This window comes from Acomys russatus, chromosome 6 (genome assembly GCF_903995435.1).
Source record: "Acomys russatus chromosome 6, mAcoRus1.1, whole genome shotgun sequence".
Lineage (NCBI taxonomy): Eukaryota > Metazoa > Chordata > Mammalia > Rodentia > Muridae > Acomys > Acomys russatus.
The window spans coordinates 4,671,170-4,689,510 of NC_067142.1; the positions used below are offsets into that span (position 1 = coordinate 4,671,170).

The 18,341-nt window shown below is 38.3% G+C and overlaps 1 protein-coding gene across 2 annotated transcripts; it reads left to right on the forward strand.

Moving 5' to 3' along the window:
- The first annotated feature begins 6,574 nt into the window (after positions 1-6,574).
- On the forward strand, positions 6,575-12,273 carry LOC127190958 (serpin B4-like). Of its 2 annotated transcripts, none has more exons than XM_051148216.1 (7): positions 6,575-6,754; positions 7,273-7,329; positions 8,833-8,961; positions 9,657-9,774; positions 10,680-10,822; positions 11,098-11,253; positions 11,869-12,273. In XM_051148216.1, exons 1-7 carry the CDS (start codon positions 6,593-6,595, stop codon positions 12,271-12,273), a joined length of 1,170 nt encoding a protein of 389 aa, XP_051004173.1. In that variant the 5' UTR covers positions 6,575-6,592. The 2 variants fall into 2 exon arrangements, with proteins under 2 accessions (XP_051004173.1, XP_051004174.1); XM_051148217.1 differs by having other exon boundaries at positions 11,161-11,253.
- Positions 12,274-18,341: the final 6,068 nt, after the last annotated feature.

Genomic DNA, 18,341 nt, shown 5'->3' on the forward strand with positions numbered 1-18,341 from the left:
TATGCCCAGAACATTCACAGATGACACCAATTCTCTAAATCCCTTTCATTTTATTTGTGTCCTTTTGCCCTCTGAAAGAAATAAAAAGGAAAGCTAACAGATGTGGCTGGCAGCAATTGACAAGTATGCTCTTGGTGCCCATAGAGCACTGAAGACTGAACAAGTCCCTGTAGACAGGCACAAGCACATTTGTGGTAAGAAGGAAGTCGTAAAAATGTTCTCTTTGATTTGCAACAGACAATGCTGGGAACACTCCACACTTCTCACTGGGGAGGTTCCAAAAGATCTAGGAGATATTTCATAACCAGCCTAGGAATCTGTTAGCAATGCAGGACAGTCCTTAAAGTACAACTTCTGTGAGTTTAAAGCAATCCTGGATTCCTGAACTCGGGTAAGTGAAGCCAGCTTGTGAAATAGCAACATACACAAATTGGCAGGTCTTCACATGAAAAGGCGCCTGAGGGTTGCTCAGTCCTTTGTGACAAGTATGGGGTTGGACAGCACAGACCTGCCTGTGTTTCCCAGTAACACTCTTCAAGAGCAAAACAACTACCTGGAGTAGATTCTCATTTCAACTAACCAAGCTCTTTCTACACTTAAGGAAACTCCTAAACATTTTCCATTAGTATTATTTCTTCTAATTCAATTTCTGCCATCAACTGCCTCCCCAAAGCCTCAGTTTGTCTTAGCTCATATTTTTATTATTTTCTCCATCTCCAGACTAAACTTTGGCTTTTGTCCTGTGCCAAAATTGGACCACTTTCTCTCTGGGATTCAGGTAAACCTATCCTGCTCTTGTGGTTGTAGATGAAGCCCCACCTGGTAAGAGCACATTCTTCCTAAGAGGAATGCCTCATCTTGGGTAGTTTTGTTGTTTATCATCATCATCATCATCATCATCATCATCATCATCATCATCATCATCATCGTCATCATTGTCATCATCATCACCATCGTCGTCATCATCATCACCATCACCATCTTCTTTCTTTCTTTCTTTTCTTCTTCCTCCTCCTCCTCTTCTAATTTTTTGAGCTAATCCCTTAGTTAATACATGCTCCAATTCAGAGAGTTAACACATATTTATAAATATGAGTTCTGAAAACATATTTTGGGAGTTGAATAAACAAGAAGATAAATGGTTCATTTTGAGGTCTTACCAGAGTTCTTCTTTCCATTACCCAAGTACAATCACATGCTTTTTTGTTTTTGTTTTTGTTTTGCTTTGCTTTGTTTTTAATTTGTGTGCTTTGCCTATATTTATTTCTGTGTGAGAATGTCAGATCATGGAGTTACAGACAGTTGTGAGCTGACATTTGGGTTCTAGGAATTGAACCACGGTCCTTTGGAGGAGCAGTCAGTGCTCTTAACCACTGAGCCATCTTTCCAGCTACCCCAATCCACATGTTTTAAAGCTTTGTAGTGCATGAATGTTGCAGTAGCACTGTGAGGAGCAAATGCCACTGTCTCACTGCTGATGCTTTAAAGGACCCATGATACTAGCAAATCTTAGTGAAAATGTGTAGAAACCAGAACTCTATACTAGAAAGGATACATCTAGAGAAAAGCACATAAGGCCTTAACCCTACACAAAGAACCAAAGGCTACTAAAGAAGCTGGGAGGAGGAAAGATGGTCTTCTCCATGTGAGAGCACATCAAAGCCAAACAATCACACCTGAGAACATTGTACAGAAGATTTTGCTGACAGAGAAGTTTATATTTCAATACACACACACACACACACACACACACACACACACACACACACATACACACACATATCCAATAACAGTGCAAAAAGATAATGAATTTGAAATAGAGTCATTAGGGTATATAGGACAGTTTAAAGAGAAGAAATAGAAGGAAAAATGTAATTATATTCTTAAAATTAAAAAAATTTAATATGATTCAGCTACTGAAAGAAAGAATACACCATTTTCTAGAAGTATTAGTAAAAACACCTGCTATATGACCTAGTTATTATACTATATGTGTGTGTGCATGTAGTATGCATGTGTATGGGTGGGTACACAACGGTACTCATCCATGTGGGTCCATTAGAACAGATGTGGGGTCAAGGCTGAAATATCTTTCTTTACTGCTTTCCAGACTGATTTTTAAGGTGCTCTCTCACTGAACATAGAGCTCACCATTTTGCATAGACTGGCAGGTCATTGTGCCCCTGGAGTTTGCCTGTCTCCATCTTCCAGGCACCACATTAACAGCAAAGCATGCCACTTTTATATGGTGGCTAGTATCTGAACACAGCTCCTCATGCTTGGACACCAAGAGGTTTACCCACTGAGCCATCTACCTAGTAATAATGTTTTTATGTATATCATGGAAAAAATAAAGATATCCTCCATTATTCATAGCACCAAAAATGAAAATAGCCAGGAGCAGTAATCCTAGCACTTGGGGAGGCGGAGGCAGTCAGATCTCTGCGAGTTCTAGGCCAGCCTAGTCTACAAAGCAAGTCCACAACATCCAAAAGCTACAAGGAAAAACCCTGTCTCAAAAATATAATTCCTGATTGTGTCATAGTTCTTCTTGCCATAGGTAATCTAATGTATATATATGTAATGATATAAATGTATATGTACAAAAGTAAAGTAATTTTTAAAAATTTTAAAAAGATTAGATTAGGTCAGAAAGATTAGATTCCCCATAAAAACTGAATCTGCATTTCTGAGGTTCAACAGAATGTTCAGCTATTACTGAAGGTCACAGTAGCATTAGCTGATCTTGGATATTTGAGAAATGATAATGCAATGAGTAATATGAATCAATAAATTACATATCTATGAAGATTTATAGATGTTTCTTGACATGTTTGAGGATAATTTAGGAAGAAGAAAGGGAAAGAAAATCAAAAGACATTGTTCTGTGCCTTCGTGACCCCAAATTCCTTCTGAACTATTGTATTAGGGATTGAAATTGATTTACTGGTAGATAAAGAATAACCATTGAAGCATTCTATCTAGATGCTGAATATGTATTATATTGTAGAGTGAAGCAGATATTTAAAATGTTACTGAATAAAATAATTATGATAAAATTTTTAAAAATACTTGGCATTTTGGTTTTTTTTTTCCTTTTTTTTTTTTTTATTAATTTATTCTTGTTACATCTCAATGTTTATCCCATCCCTTGTATCCTCCCATTCCTCCCCCCCCCCCCCATTTTCCCCTTATTCCCTCCCCTATGACTGTCCTGAGGGGGATTACGTCCCCCTATATATTCTCATAGGGTATCAAGTCTCTTCTTGGCTACTTGCTGTCCTTCCTCTGAGTGCCACCAGGTCTCCCCCTCCAGGGGACATGGTCAAATGTGAGGCACCAGAGTACATGAGAAAGTCGTATCACACTCTCCACTCAACTGTGGAGAATATTCTGACCATCAATCTCATTGATTATAATTGACCTATTTAAATAGTTGTTTATACCTTTTTGTTCAATCTCTCTCTCTCTCTGTCTCTCTCTGTCTCTCTCTGTCTCTCTCTCTCTCTCTCTCTCTCTCTCTCTCTCTCTCTCTCTCTCTCTCTGCTGTGTGTGTGTGTGTGTGTGTGTGTGTGTGTGTGTGTGTGTGTGTGTGTGTGTTTACCCATTTCTTCTAGATTTTCCAGAGTATTGGAATATAAGTGTTGAAGGTCTTTGGAACTCGGGTTGGAAAAGCCATTGAGTGTTCAGAGCTTAATCAGTTGTTGTGAATGTAGAAGACAATGCTGAGACATGGAAGTCTGCCTTGTGATGTTCAAAAGTCCCCAAAAGTGAAGAATCAGCTGTAAATATGAAGAGACCAGCGTCATTAATGATCATAAATTTGGGAGGCTTTTCTTAGGGTCAGTACACATAAACTGTAGTTCAAGATGGAGACAATGATGCACCTCATGGCTGCAGTGAAACTTAGTAAAATATAAGAATCACACATCTGGTACTGGTTTTGAAGGCATGAAGCAACCATGGAAAGCAACAGAGACTTGGTATTGGAGAGGTCACAGTTGGGAGGTGAAGCCTCAGTTGCTGTAGAAGGCCACAATTGACCGGATCATGGGGTGAAGCTGATGCTCAGTGCCATGCGTCAGGATCAGAGTTCCTGAAGAGAGCCTAGGAAAGACAATTGGTGAAACTGAAGTCCAGTTGCAGCAGGAGCTCCCAGCGTTCTGGAGATGCCAATTGCATGGGACAAATGCCCAGTACAGCAAAAGCTCTGAAGTGGAACAACCTAAGCCTAGAAGCATGAGAGTATGCAGCACTCCTCCATGGCCTCTGGATCAGTTCCTAGTTTCAGGTTCCTGACCTGCTTGCACCCCTGCCATAACTCCCTTCAATGAAGGAGGAGTATGCAAAATAAAACCCTCCTTCTCTTGTTGCTCATGGTCATGGTGTTTTATCACAGCAATAGAAACTCTAAGACAGTAAGCTTTTAAAATATTCCCTAATGAGTGTCTGGACTTCAGTAGTATTTGTTTAATACACCCTCTTTGTTTGTAATTATATTGAGTCTTCTCTCTCTGGCTAGTTTAACAAAGAGCTTGTCAAACTTGCTTATCCTTACAAACAACCAAATCTTTGTCTCATTGATCCTTTGTATTGTTCTTTGATTTCCGTTTCATAAACTTCAGCTCTGGTTTTTACTATTTCTTTATTCTGCCAACTTTAGAACTGTTTTATGAAATTTAACAGATATTTACAGAATCAGTAGCTGAATGCATTCCATTGAATTTCCACCAAAATAAATCACAAAGCATGTCTTAATAATGTGAAGATATTTAAATAACTTGTTATATTCTATTGAATAAATATGGAATAAAACTGTAAATCAATAATAAGAAAGATACAGAAATATATAAGCACATAGATGTTGAATAAAACATTTTTGAACAATTAGTAGATTGTCAAATAATTGAAAAGGTAAATTTAAAAATTCCTACAATCAAATGAAAATTGATACACAACATAGAAGACTCTGTAGAATGCAATGATAGTTGTTTTAAGAGGGGAGTGTAGACCTATAAATATCTATGTTGAATAATCAGTGATATCTTTTATAAATAACCTAATTACATACTTCAACATTCTCCCATTATTTCTTATATGAGTTTGACCCTGAGTGTCTTGACTACTCAAATAACTTATTGTGTCAGACAAAATAGATCACTTTTCTGTTTCCTTTCCATATAGAATATTAGAAAACTGCCATCAAATGGACCCTTTTATAGTAGAGAGAGAGAGAGAGAGAGAGAGAGAGAGAGAGAGAGAGAGAGAGAGAGAACCCCAATCTCCAGAATCTTTGGTAGCTCTTTGGAGTAGAATTAGAACTATTTTCCTCTTTGCATTGAAATTTTTCTAGTAATAAGCAAGATTGATGAAATCTTTCATAAAGAAGTAGCTAATAATGTGAGCTTTTTAGGCCTTGGGTATCTGACGTGTGGCTTAAAATCAATTTAAGAATCTAAACTAATAGTAATTTCACTGGGATAATTGGAGAGGGTGTCATATGAGAGAATAGAGTTGTCAGAAATGTAACAAGGTTGAAATTTTAAAGTTATGTTATCACTTGGAAAAAAGTATCCATATGCATTTCAAATGAGTCAGTGATTGGCAACAGTTAAAAGTCTATTAATCATGACCTGTAGAAAAGGGAAGTGCAGTGGCAGGATAGCAAGCCAATTTTTTTCTCACAAATTTGCATACCTAAAAAGGCTAGCCTGCTTACGAAATCTGAAATTGATTTACTTGAAATATCACTTAAATGGCAAGGCAAGAGGAGAGCTATATATCCCAGAGCTCAGGATCAGCCACACACAGGCTTTTAACCTTCCTGCCAACTTCTCCCTCAGAAACACAAGTAAGTACTTTCAGTCACTATTGCAGAATAATATGAATTACACTGGAGGATAGCAGTGGTGTGTATGTGATGTTTGGCCTGATTGTATTTTTTTGGTTTTCCAAGGCAGGGTTTCTCTGTGTAGCCTTGGCTGTCCTTGACTTGCTTTGTAGACCCTGCTGGCCTTAAACTTACTAAGTTCTCAAGTGCTGGGGTTACAGGTGTGTGGCTCCATGCCCAGCTGATCAGTTTTTGTTGTTGCTGTTTGCTTTTTGTTTTTAATCTGCAGAAGAAAACTCAAGTGCCTCTTTTACTTAATTTTTTATTTACCTAAATAATTTATTTCCATGAAAACTTATGTAACTTCCCAAGCATGTAGGGATTTTATCTGGCAACTACAGAATTTTAAAGGAAAAGTTGGAATTCACTATAAAACCTCTGGACTAAGACCTAGCATAGCTAATGAGGAAAGAAAGATAAAAGATTCTCTGTTAGCTGTTTGCAAAAGTCTTAAAGATACTGTCTTCATGAGTTCTAAATAGGAGATATACATTATTGAAAGGAAGGGTTAATAAAAATAATAATAATAATAATAATAATAATAATAATAATAATAATAAATTTGTTAGCCAGAATCTGATAATACCAGTCATGCCATTTCCTTTAAGAAATGTTCATTACAGATGCTCCAGTTACTGAAGTCATTCTAAACTCTGTGCTTGCTTTCTCCTCCTCTAGGTCTTTAAGGTCAACGAAGTCACCATGCATTTGTTTGCTGAAGCAACTATGAAATTCTCACTTGAGCTGTACCAGAAGCTCAGAGAATCTAAGGACAACATCTTCTATTCCCCAATCAGTATCATGACAGCATTAGCAATGCTCCAGGTTGGAGCCAGAGGAGACACTGAAAAACAAATTGAGGAGGTAGATATAAGCTTCATGTTGTTGACCAGTTTGAACCTGTCTCCCCATCATTCTGCCAGTGTCTGGATAATGACAATAAAGCTGGATGCCTGAGATATAGGACAAGATGCTGAGTAGGCATTGCCATGACTGTGAGCATAGAACTATATGAGGGACACACCCTTCCCACATACAGTCCAGCTGCTTCCTGGATATGCTCTGAGTTCTAGGCTAGGATAATTGCTTTCAAGTGTCCAACACCCAGAAGTAAGCTTAAACTGCTGTGACTACTGATGAGAGCAATGGTTGGGCTCAGCTCTGAGGGACATGAATTGATGTGTTCCCAGAGCACGGAGAGGATCTATTCATGTGACTGGTATAGATCAGCTCTGTGGTGTTCCTTAGAAACTCTTGTACAAAGGTTTGGAGTAATTTTTTTAATTTTTTAATTTTGTTAATTTGTTTTTCAGGGTTTTGTTCTGTTTTGTTTAGAATGTTAGGTAAGCTTTTTTTTTTGTCACACTTAATGTCTCTTCCAGGTTCTTCAATTCAATGAAGCCACAAAGAAGACAACAGAAAAATCTGCAGACTGTCATGTAAGTACAGGGTCCCTCATGCCTAGATGGGCTTTAGATCCTTGACACCTTGATAATTTAAAGTGAATATTTTACATTTTAAATGTCTATCTGTAAGGGAATTCTCAGACAAAAGAGATAAAGATGTGGAGTAATGTCACACTGCTTTCTTATGGTCATCACACCTGTGTTTTTGTTTTAACCACAGAAGAAGGTCAGCATTGGATATAGAGGAGGATGAATTAGCTTCAGCTCCAGCTCTGCCTCTAACAGAGAAGGAACATGGGCAAAGCACAAATGACCTAAATCACTGGGACTAAGTGCAAACAGAGTGGGAGTAGAAAGGAATATGATTCAACAAACATTACAAAATGTCTGGCTTGCTATAAATAAGGAGGCAGAACAAATGTTAGATAGTGTTATTATAACATACCAATAATTGTCATTGTCACAATAATGCTCTAAGACAATTTTATCTTAATTCAACAATTGGGTTAATAACCACACATTCAAGTATATCTTGGAAATTACATCTGTATGTGTTTAGAGCTTTAGCCATACTAATCTCTTAGCAAGAAAAGTGTCCTATTTCAGAGATCCTTAGACTCAAAATTTTAGCTCTATAGTTTCTCTTTGAAGAGATCATTAAATTCTCTGAACCTTTTTGATTTCATCTAGGTTATACTTAGATTTAGATTAGTGACATGAAGTCCAGTCCTTAAATAAATCACAGGCACATTCTATCTTACATGCAGAGAATATCCGCCATGAGAGAAGAATTACAAATCACACTCAACTTGTCTTTAGAATGCCACTAAAGGATTTATATTTCTGGACTTAATATATTAACATACTTTAAATATGCAAACATAGCATACCCATATCTTGACAATTGTTAGAAATGAAATACGATTTATAGCTCTGAAGCATTAAGCCAAAACAGCCTTAGAAGTACTACATATTTAGTTCAAAGGATGGCAAAATGGAATATGTTAAAGAAAGACATTTCTGGAAGACATTGAATGTAGATTAAGAATATTTAAGATAAAATATAACATATTAAAGTTTAGTATTTTTAATGAGGCTTAGTTGTTTGTGGGATAAGATGTTTTGAAGTCTAGATACATGTTTTAAGTTGATAGAGATAAGATATGATAGATATTGATTTACATTCAGAATTTTAGGCTCACCAAGATAGGAAAGATGTTTTCTACAAGGTTGCCAAGTACAATTAGGCAAAACAACATGAATGTAACATTTATATAATTTCTGATTGCTTTGTGGTTCTTCTTGCTATATGTAATTTATTTTATTTATGAGTAATAATATAAATGTGTATGCCAAAAAAAGGACTGTGATGGATTCACCTTTTAAAAATTAAGCACAAAAAATATGAAATATAACAGATATCAAAGTATAATCAAAAAGTTCTCTTTGGGATTACAGGTGTTTGTATACTTATTTTGTGAGTTTAGGGTTTATATTAACTGAGTAATTAAACACACACCCTTTTTGACATTGAAGGATGAAAAGTCAGAAAATGTGCATGACCAATTTCAAAAGCTTATGACTCAGTTAAACAAATCCAATGATGCTTATGACCTAAAAGCTGCCAACAGTATCTATGGAGCAAACAGTTTCCCATTTATCCAGGTAAGTTGCACCTGGATCTATGTACCTCTAAACTGCATCTTAGGTCCTACCTGCCTGAAAGGCCATATGTAAAAGTGAGGTCAGGCAGACTAAGATAGGCAACATCCAACTCCAGAGTCACAACTCTAACCCACTGGATGGTCCAAGGGCCTAGCAACGTATGTACGAAGCCTAGTCTCAGGAAGAGAGAATGTAGGTCCACAGAGCTTGTCATGAGATGTTAGTAACGATCCCGTACTCATGCAATCACAGAGCTTATGGCAGGAGGCGTATGACAAGTGGAATATCTCTGTAATGGGCGCACTTGGGGAAATCCTAGAGGGAATTTTGGAAGGTAGCAGGAAATATAGCATTTCCTGTATTGAAGACATAATCAAAGGAGAAATGCAGTGATTGAACTGAGTGGCAGGATAGTTCAGTAGCCACTCAGCTCTCTCAGAGCAATTTACTCTGAAATTTAAAAGTCATGGCCTTTTTCCCAACTGCCATGTGCCATGTCTTCAGTAACATCATTGCACCAACCTTCACTGTATTCTCACAGTCTCTACATATTACCTGAGTAAAAAAAATCTACATGTTTATAGACTAACAGATGTGGTCAGGTCAGCCATTGATTGTAGCACCATCGCAGATAATGAAATTTGAGTAATGTCTAAATTCTTCTTAATTCTTTTTGGTTCCTTCACATATCAAAGGAATTTTTGGAAGACATTAAGAAATTTTACCAAGCCAATGTTGAATCACTTGATTTTGTACATGCTGCAGAAGAAAGCCAGAAGAAGATTAATTCCTGGGTGGAAAGCCAAACAAATGGTATTGTATGGGAGGATCACTGGAGAAAGCACCAGAGATTAAGTGATTGGCTCCATAAATATGCAATGAGCCAAGGAGAACTATGGTGAAGTTGGCAGAAAGCCAATCAATGGAACTACAACAGGAGATTCATTTACATATGGCTTAGTTAGTGGCATCTTTGAGAATCTGAATCCTTCACCCAGACATGTTTTAATATCATATCCATTTCTTTAAGTCATACCCAATTCTGGAAATCTAAGAGCAAATGTTAGGAAAATTCCCTTTCTTGTCTGCTAGTCAGAAAAATAAGGTACTTCTTGTCATTTTAGCTGGATCTTAGACCATATCTCTACCCTGACCACCCCCCCCAAAGAAATTATAGCACTGACTTTGCCACCTAGGGTAGAGATCTCAACAAAGTTTCTACTCTGTAGACACCCATCCCATATCTCATATCTGTTAATAGGCCATGCCTGCAACAATCCAATATGAAGTTAACAGGAGGCCATACCAGGAATAGTGTCTGACTTTATCAGAAATGAGCATCAGACTATAGAATTCATGCCCCCTGAGTAAAAGAACAAATCAAGCCTTGGTAGGATAACACTTTTGGTAGTGACCCTTGAATTTAGGGAGAATAACTATTACAGGAAATGGAAAAGAGGTAAGTTGACAATGTAGATCAAATCATCCATACAAAAAGCCTAATGGCCTTTCCTACATGAGAACTGATATGTGCACCCCAGGTAGCTCACAGGGCACATTGAGGTAGGCTATGCCTTATGAACAAGTGAATCAGTCCTTCACGTAATGACTTGGGTTAACAAGTGATACATGATCAATGGTGAATCCTTGTAAAGAAAGCCTCAGAAAAGCTCCTTATACTTTGGATATAGACACTTTCTTTGTTCTTTCCCATGCAGGAAAAATCAAAGACTTATTTCCTAGTGGGAGCCTGGACCATAACACAATACTGGTGCTGGTGAATGCAGTATATTTCAAAGGACAATGGGATGAAAAATTTGATGAAAATCATACTGGAGAAGAAACATTTTGGCTGGACAAGGTACTATTCACAGTTTAATTACATAATGTCATACGGAGATGTGTAGATGATTCTGTTTAAATATAAGTGATGCTATGAAAGTACAAACTAAAATCTCATATGTTTTATTCTTGTAACTATTTAACTAGAAATAACTAAAGAAACTTTTTTTTTGACTTTACAAAACATTAGGGTTATCTCTTCAAAGGATGCTGATGTGTCTGGTATCTCAACAGTATTATCTGTGCTGTCCTGTGTCTCCCTGGACATGTGTTTGATGTGTTGATTTGTTGCAGAATACGAGTAAACCTGTCCAGATGATGAAACAAAGCAAGAAGTTTAACTTTAACTTACTAGAGGATGTGCAGGCCAAAATCGTGGAAATACCATACAGAGGCAAAGAGCTCAGCATGTATGTCCTGCTGCCAAATGAAATTGATGGTCTGGAGAAGGTAAAGTTGTGTCTCCTCTCTTGTTTCTCTTATCTGGTTTCTTCATAATGTGTCAAATTTAAATAGTACACTCGTGAAAATAATTAAACATGACAATAATGAAAAATTTTAAAGAAGATATAGGGTTTCATCTTGTCTTACAAATATTTTACACACAGCCTGAAACACACCATAGGCTTGCCTAATTAGGAATTAAGTGGAGTTATGACCATTAAGTATCAACATGATGCCACTAATAAGGAACAGTTAAAACTTGGTTAAAACAAAAATATATAAATATTTATTAATATTTTGAATAAAGAGCAAAGCTTAGAGCATTATATGATAACTATAGAATGCAATAATGTGTACAGGAAATAGAAAGAAACATCTACAAAAAATTAACATAGGTGGCTGGTAGCATAAACAATGATGTCTATAGTTTATTCTATGTGAAATGATTCTGTTTTGCTTATTGGCAATAATATCTAATTTCAGATTATGTAAATAAAGAATATCTAGACCAAATAATCAATATTTATTTATTTACTGCAAAGGTTTTCCCTTTACTAATTGTTCATGTGAGTTACACTCTTTTAGTTAGTCATGGCAATTTATTTTTTTCTGCTTGTATAGCTTGAAGAGAAACTCACTTCTGACAAGTTAATAGAGTGGACAAGCCCACAGAACATGCATATGACAGATTTGCATTTATCTTTACCTCGATTCAAAGTGGGAGAGAAGTATGACCTCCCAGGTCCGCTGGAGCACATGGGGATGGTGGACGCCTTCATGCCACAGAAGGCTGACTTCTCTGGCATGAGCAGCACTCAAGGTCTCTTTGTGTCTAACATTTTACACAAGTCCTTTGTGGACGTAAATGAAGAGGGAACAGAAGCTGCAGCTGCCACAGGGGTAGAAATCACTGTAACATCAGCATTGATAAGTGAAGATTTCTCTTGTAATCATCCTTTCCTATTCTTCATCAAGCAAAAGAAGACCAACAGCATTCTCTTCTTTGGCCGACTGTCTTCCCCTTAAGTGTGGTGGTTCTGCCTTGCTGCTGGAGAAGTTAGTAATAAAGTTGCTGCAGTTAATCCAGGCCTGGAAACAACAGTCTCTCTTTCTTCGTTTTCTTTCTCATCTCAGAGTAACCAGCAAGAATGAATTGGTTGAAGTAGAATCTCTCTCTCTCTCTCTCTCTCTCTCTCTCTCTCTCTCTCTCTCTCTCTCTCTCTCTCTCTCTCCCTCTCTCTCTCTCTCTCTCTTTCTATACATCCATATAAACCTGGTTTGTCCATATAAACTTTCTCTGGAAAAATGTTCAGTGAAAAGACGATATCTTAATATAGTTTTTTTTCTAATCTAACATAGCTGTTTGTGACCTGTTTTAAGTGAGCTGAAGTAAATCATACCTTTTCTTTAAAGTGATTAATATAAGTATCTACATTTCTTTGACTATAGAAGCTATCTGGGACACTTTGTATGCTTCTAAATTTTGTGATTTTACAAAATATACTTTCAATAAAATAATGATTTTTCAACTTATTTATTACTTTATCATTTTCTCAACTGCATGAGGCCAATCATACACAGGAAATATGAAGAGAAATGTTAAAAACAAATTCAGCAATGCTAAGTCTGAGGTGAAATGAAGATACATTTCTATATATACTTATTTTATTACTTTTAATGGTAAGAAAACTTTTTGGATTCATGGTTTATTTATCATAGGATCAAGGATCCAACTCAAGGCCTCTTGCATACCAGATAAGTTCTCTACCACCAAGCCAAGCTTCCAGACCAAAGAAAATGTAAAATACTACAATGTGAAGGAACAGTTTTATCAAAGATAAGCAGAGTAGAAACATATTAATACAATTTTCTATATCAGTAGCCTGGCAAGATCCCTAGAGATCTATGGTTTCCAGTGTAATAACCATTAGCCAGCTGATTCACATATAAATTAAGTAAAGTCACATTAAGCAAAAATGAGTGCATTTTCTCATCTCACTAGTTGAAGTGGCTAGCATGTGGTACCTTGCCTTATACAATTTTGAACACTTCTGTCATTCTAAATCTATCATCACAGAACACTTTACAGTTCAGCTTTAAGAACCTAGAAAATTACTTGATAAAAGTAACATAGGTACCTTACAAGGGCTCTTCATAAATAAAGATAGAAGGTTGACTCTTTAACAATTAAAATAGAACTTACCCAAAATTCAAATCCAAACTCAGGTTGAATAAAAATCACTAGAAACATTGAACCTAAAGAACTATAAGAAAAAAACAATGGTTTTAACTTTTAACAGTATCAGAGGAGTTAGTTTGTGTTATTATAAAGAAAAAACAGAAAAAAATAATTAATTTATTAATTTAAAAAGAACAACCAGTACACATGTGTATAAATAGAATCTATTTCTGGGTGAATATCTTTAAAACCACATCACCACAGCAGAACAGACAGACATGGAGAATCTGGGATATCTACCTGATATTCAGGGTGCTGTGGAAATAAAAACATTCTCACAGTGCTTTGACCAGAAGGCAACCCAGCATCTCTTTTGATCAACTTTGAAGGCAAGTTGACAGAACAGAAAAGATAGCAGGTTACCAAGAAGAGACTTGATACCCTATGAGCATATACAGGGGGAGGTAATCCTCCTCAGGAACAGTCATAGGGGAGGGGAATAAGGGGAAAATGGGAGGGAGGGAAGAATGGGAGGATACAAGGGATGGGATAAACATTGAGATGTAACAAGAATAAATTAATAAAAAAAATCACTATTAAAAAAAAGAAAGTGGGCCTTCTGTAAATCCTTCCTTCATCTTTTAACCACTCATCCTGTGTTCTAAACTTTTAAAGAAGAGTGCCCCTTTCCTCAGCTCACATTCAATGACTTGCAGAAAAGTACTGCGTTGGTCCTAAACTTTACAGATATAAAAAGTCTGACATACAGACGGTCCCAGGTCTGACTTTCAAAAACAATAGAAATCAAATTCTTGTTCATTGCTCTGAAAACCCCACACATATTAGGAACATGCAGAGTTGGGACAAATTTGTTTAAAAAGTAATAAGAAGGAGATGTTACATACATGCTTAGTCTAAGGAAGAGTCACAGCTGATAAGCATCAAAAAGTTTTGTTTTATTTGCTTTTTTGGTTTTGTTTTGATTTTAGAAATATAAGCCAGTTGTAGCTATTACAATAAATTATATTTTAATATTAGGGATTTTTATTTTACTAATCTTCAGAGTAGCAAATATAACTGAAAATTAGAATGCACTTATAAAATCAATTCTATTTGTTCATACATTACACAATGCCCTCGTGGGATTTCATCTGAGTGTTTCTCAGAGTGTGAATGTGTAGGTAGGAAAAGGCCAGCTTCACCTGGGACACACTCAATTCTTCTTCTGGTGGTGCCTAAAGAGCATCTTCCCTGATTTACCTTTACACAGAGAACATGTTTAGCCTATCTACAGAGACGTATTGAGCTCAGGACCAGATCCAAAACTACCACTTCCTGAAATTAAAATTCTCCAAAGTTATATAAAATTACTGTAATGTTGTGAATATTGTTTTATAAAATAACACTTTTTGAAGAGATAGTTGATTACAAGCAAGTTATTCTCTAGTTTATAATTTATGAATGAGCTCAGGCTTTTGAAGATTCCATCTGGAAGGGGTTGAGTCCACAGTGACTTTAAGTCGACTACTATATTTCTATAAAGAAAGTCTTGGTATCATGTGATAAATATTGCAATTCAAATGAATGAACCAATGTCCCTTTAAACAGCTGCCTGTTGTGGCCTTGAAAATGACAGTTCACAGAACAAAGCAGTGGCTTATACACATGTCATTATCATCTCAGCCATATTCAATTCTCCTCTTCTAATTCTTCTGCTACAAAGCAAATTTTCAAGCTATAATTTGTTGCTGAACATACCTGTCCAGCCAGAAGATGTTCCAAGATGACTAAACCCAATGTACAGGTTAGCTTTTCTCACTAAGGAGATGAATGTTTGTTTGTAGTTAGCACACCAAACATGTCTTTAGTATTGTGAAAACCCTACTTCAGACAGTGTGCATGATCCATCCTCTAGTTCATGTTCTCCCCCACCTTAACCTCTACCTGAACTAAGTACAAATCTCTTGAAGATCAACACCATTATTGATGTTAACCCTATTACTTGTCTCTATCTGTTAGCAAACTGGCATCCTTCAAGGTAAGAACTATCCTAGGTCCAGGTTGCATTCTCTGATGCAAATGTTTAACAGATATATATTGAATGAAATTAGTCTATATCCATAGGATCTGGTTATCTATGGGGGCAGAAAATATATAAATGGACCTATAAATGTGAAACTATGTCTTAAAACTTCCTGGATCTCCACTGGAGAAATTGCTAGCCTGCAGGGGAGAATTGTGAAAATGCCTGGATTCAGCATAGTATATTCCCAGGTACTGAGACTAACGTAACTAACAGGAGAGGAAATGTTTGACTAACAAGTGTCTATTAGTAAAATTCATTCCAAATCTTCTTCGGAATCACTGACTTCATCTTAGATTAGATTTCTCTAAACCTTTGTGGTATGAGACTTATAGGTCAGTTTTCAGTGCTATAGAGTGTAAGCAGATATACAGGGTCCATTTGCTCAGTTCTATCACTGGTTTGCTGTGTACCCTGCTAAAAAGTCAGAGCTGAGGCAACAAAACTGAGCAGATTTACCTGCCATGTAAGAGAGTGAACTGAACTGCTGAAAAAAATCACTCACTAGTTGATTTGTGGTATTATTTGCATACAAAATACTTCCCCAAAAAAGGTTCATTTACTAAATTTATGGTCCTCAGTCCACTGATACGTTCATAATTTGGTGGTAGGATTAGGAGGTGGTAGCAACTAGGAAGTGCTGGTGGAATGGAGGAACTGGGCACAAAATGTTGAAGGGTGGACCTTGTGCCCAGCCCTGTGCTCAGCCTGCTTTCTGGCCACCAATAGGTAAACAGATTTCTTCGGCCATGATGATTCTGCCTTGTCACAGATCAAACTCAAAGGACCAGGATCCATGGACTAAAGCCCAAAGTCAATATTAGCTTTCTCCTCTTCTCAGCTGTATCTGCCAGGTATTTCTGTCAGTGACAGAAAACTGATTACTGCACAGGAAGAAATGTTAAGGGGTTCTGAGGGCTGGAAAGGGCAGGTTTGTGACATGCTAGTTAAAGATGAGTAACCCGAACATGGAGTGGAACTGCTTGTAACTGTAAGATTTCTCTGCTATGTTGCTGACGTCTGTAGGCTTCTGTGTCTCATCTGAATAACAGAATAGCAGCAGTGGGTTCCCATGCTGTTTTGGTCATTTCACTTCTTTGTCCCTCTGGGTGTTTGCATACCTGCCAGTTATGTGGTCCTTTCCTGTGGGGGTGCTGCCATACCAGGATGTTGAATCTGCATTCTGAGCCACCTCTGTGTGATTACTGGAAGCTGAAAGTGGCACTTTGGTTAAATGTTTGCACATGTTTACTGCATGATGCATATGCAGATGCAGCTCTCATCCAGTCTCGGTTTGTTTATAAGTCTACTTTAGAAACATGACTTAAATTTTTTCCACATATATTAAATTATGATTAGCAAATAAAACTGTACAGATTTAGGTAAAAAGATATCACTGTCTGCTGCTGTATCAGTGTGCTTCCCATACACAAACAGACAGATACACACAGGGAATATACATCTCTAATTCATTTAAGTTAATTTGGCCACTCAGAGCTGCTGGCTACCCTGTAAAATTACACTTATCTTCCCAGTGTTCTTTCCTGTTGAATTCAAGAATTCAGATTTACGAGGGGGATCCAAGATGGCAGCGAGCAGTGTGGACCGTGTTTGGAGGCTCCAGTGAACAATTCAGGGAACACCAAGGTCCCCACACCATGGCAGCGGGAGTGCTCCGCGGTTTGGAGGGACCAGGGTGCAGAGGACCTGCATGCCCCTGTACACGGGAAGAGTGCAGATTTTCTTGGATCAGAGCAGCAGTGGCAGAGGCAGCAGCAACAGCGGCAGCACCAGCGGCAGCAGTGGCAGTGGTTGAGGTGTGCAGCTCTGAGCCTTCTGGGGGAGGTGATTAGTGTGGTGGCTGGTGGGAGTTGCTGCAGGAGAGGGGACTCTGGACGGGATTTGGGTCACGTGGTGCCTTGTGACCCAAACTGGACTCGGCGGACAGTTCAGCCCCAGAGTCCTGGGTTCAGCTCAGTGTGTAGTGCCATGGAGACACTGTCTCAGCACAGCAAGCAATTCTGCCCTAGGCACTAGCTCACCTCAGCCACAGCTCCCCTGCCATGACACAGGTTGGGCGGAGCGCTCAATTCCACCCTAGGAACCAGCTCAGTGCAGCCGCAGTTCTCCAGCTGTGACTCAGGCTGGGCAGAGCACTCAGCTCCAGCAAAGGCACTAGCGCACATCAACGAGCAGTTCTGCCCAAGACACTATCACAGCTCAGCGGGCAGTTCTGGGGCACTAACACAGGATGAGGTCAGCACGCAGATTCAGCCCAGAGGACCTACCGGGACTTGCCGGGCAGATTGGGCCCAGAGACTCTAGTTGAGCTGTGCGCACAGGCTTGGCGGCTCCAAGACTCTGGCTGGACTATCCACGCAGTATAGGCCCAGAGTCCTGGGCTGAATTCAGCGTGCAGTGTGAGTCCAGAGTCCCTGGCTGAGCTCGGTGCACAATTCTGCCCCAGAGACCCGGGTAAAGTTTGGCGTGCAGTTTGGGACCTGAGTCCCTAACTGTGCTTGGCAGACAGATTAGGCCCAGAGAGCTTTTGGCACAGTCCCGGCTCTAAGACTCTGGTTGGACACAGTGTGCAGTTTGAATCCAGAATTCCTGGCTGAGCTTGGTGGACAGTTCAGGCCCTGAGTCAATAACTGACCACAGCACACACTTTGGGCCAAAAGCCCCTAGCTGAGCTTAGTGTGTAGTCCCAGCCCCCCAAAATTCTGGCTGGACCCTGTGTGCATTTTGTGCCCAGAATCCCTAGCTGAGCTCGGCAGACAGTTCAGGACCTGAGAATCTAGCTGAGCTCGGCATGTGGTTCAGGCCCAGTGT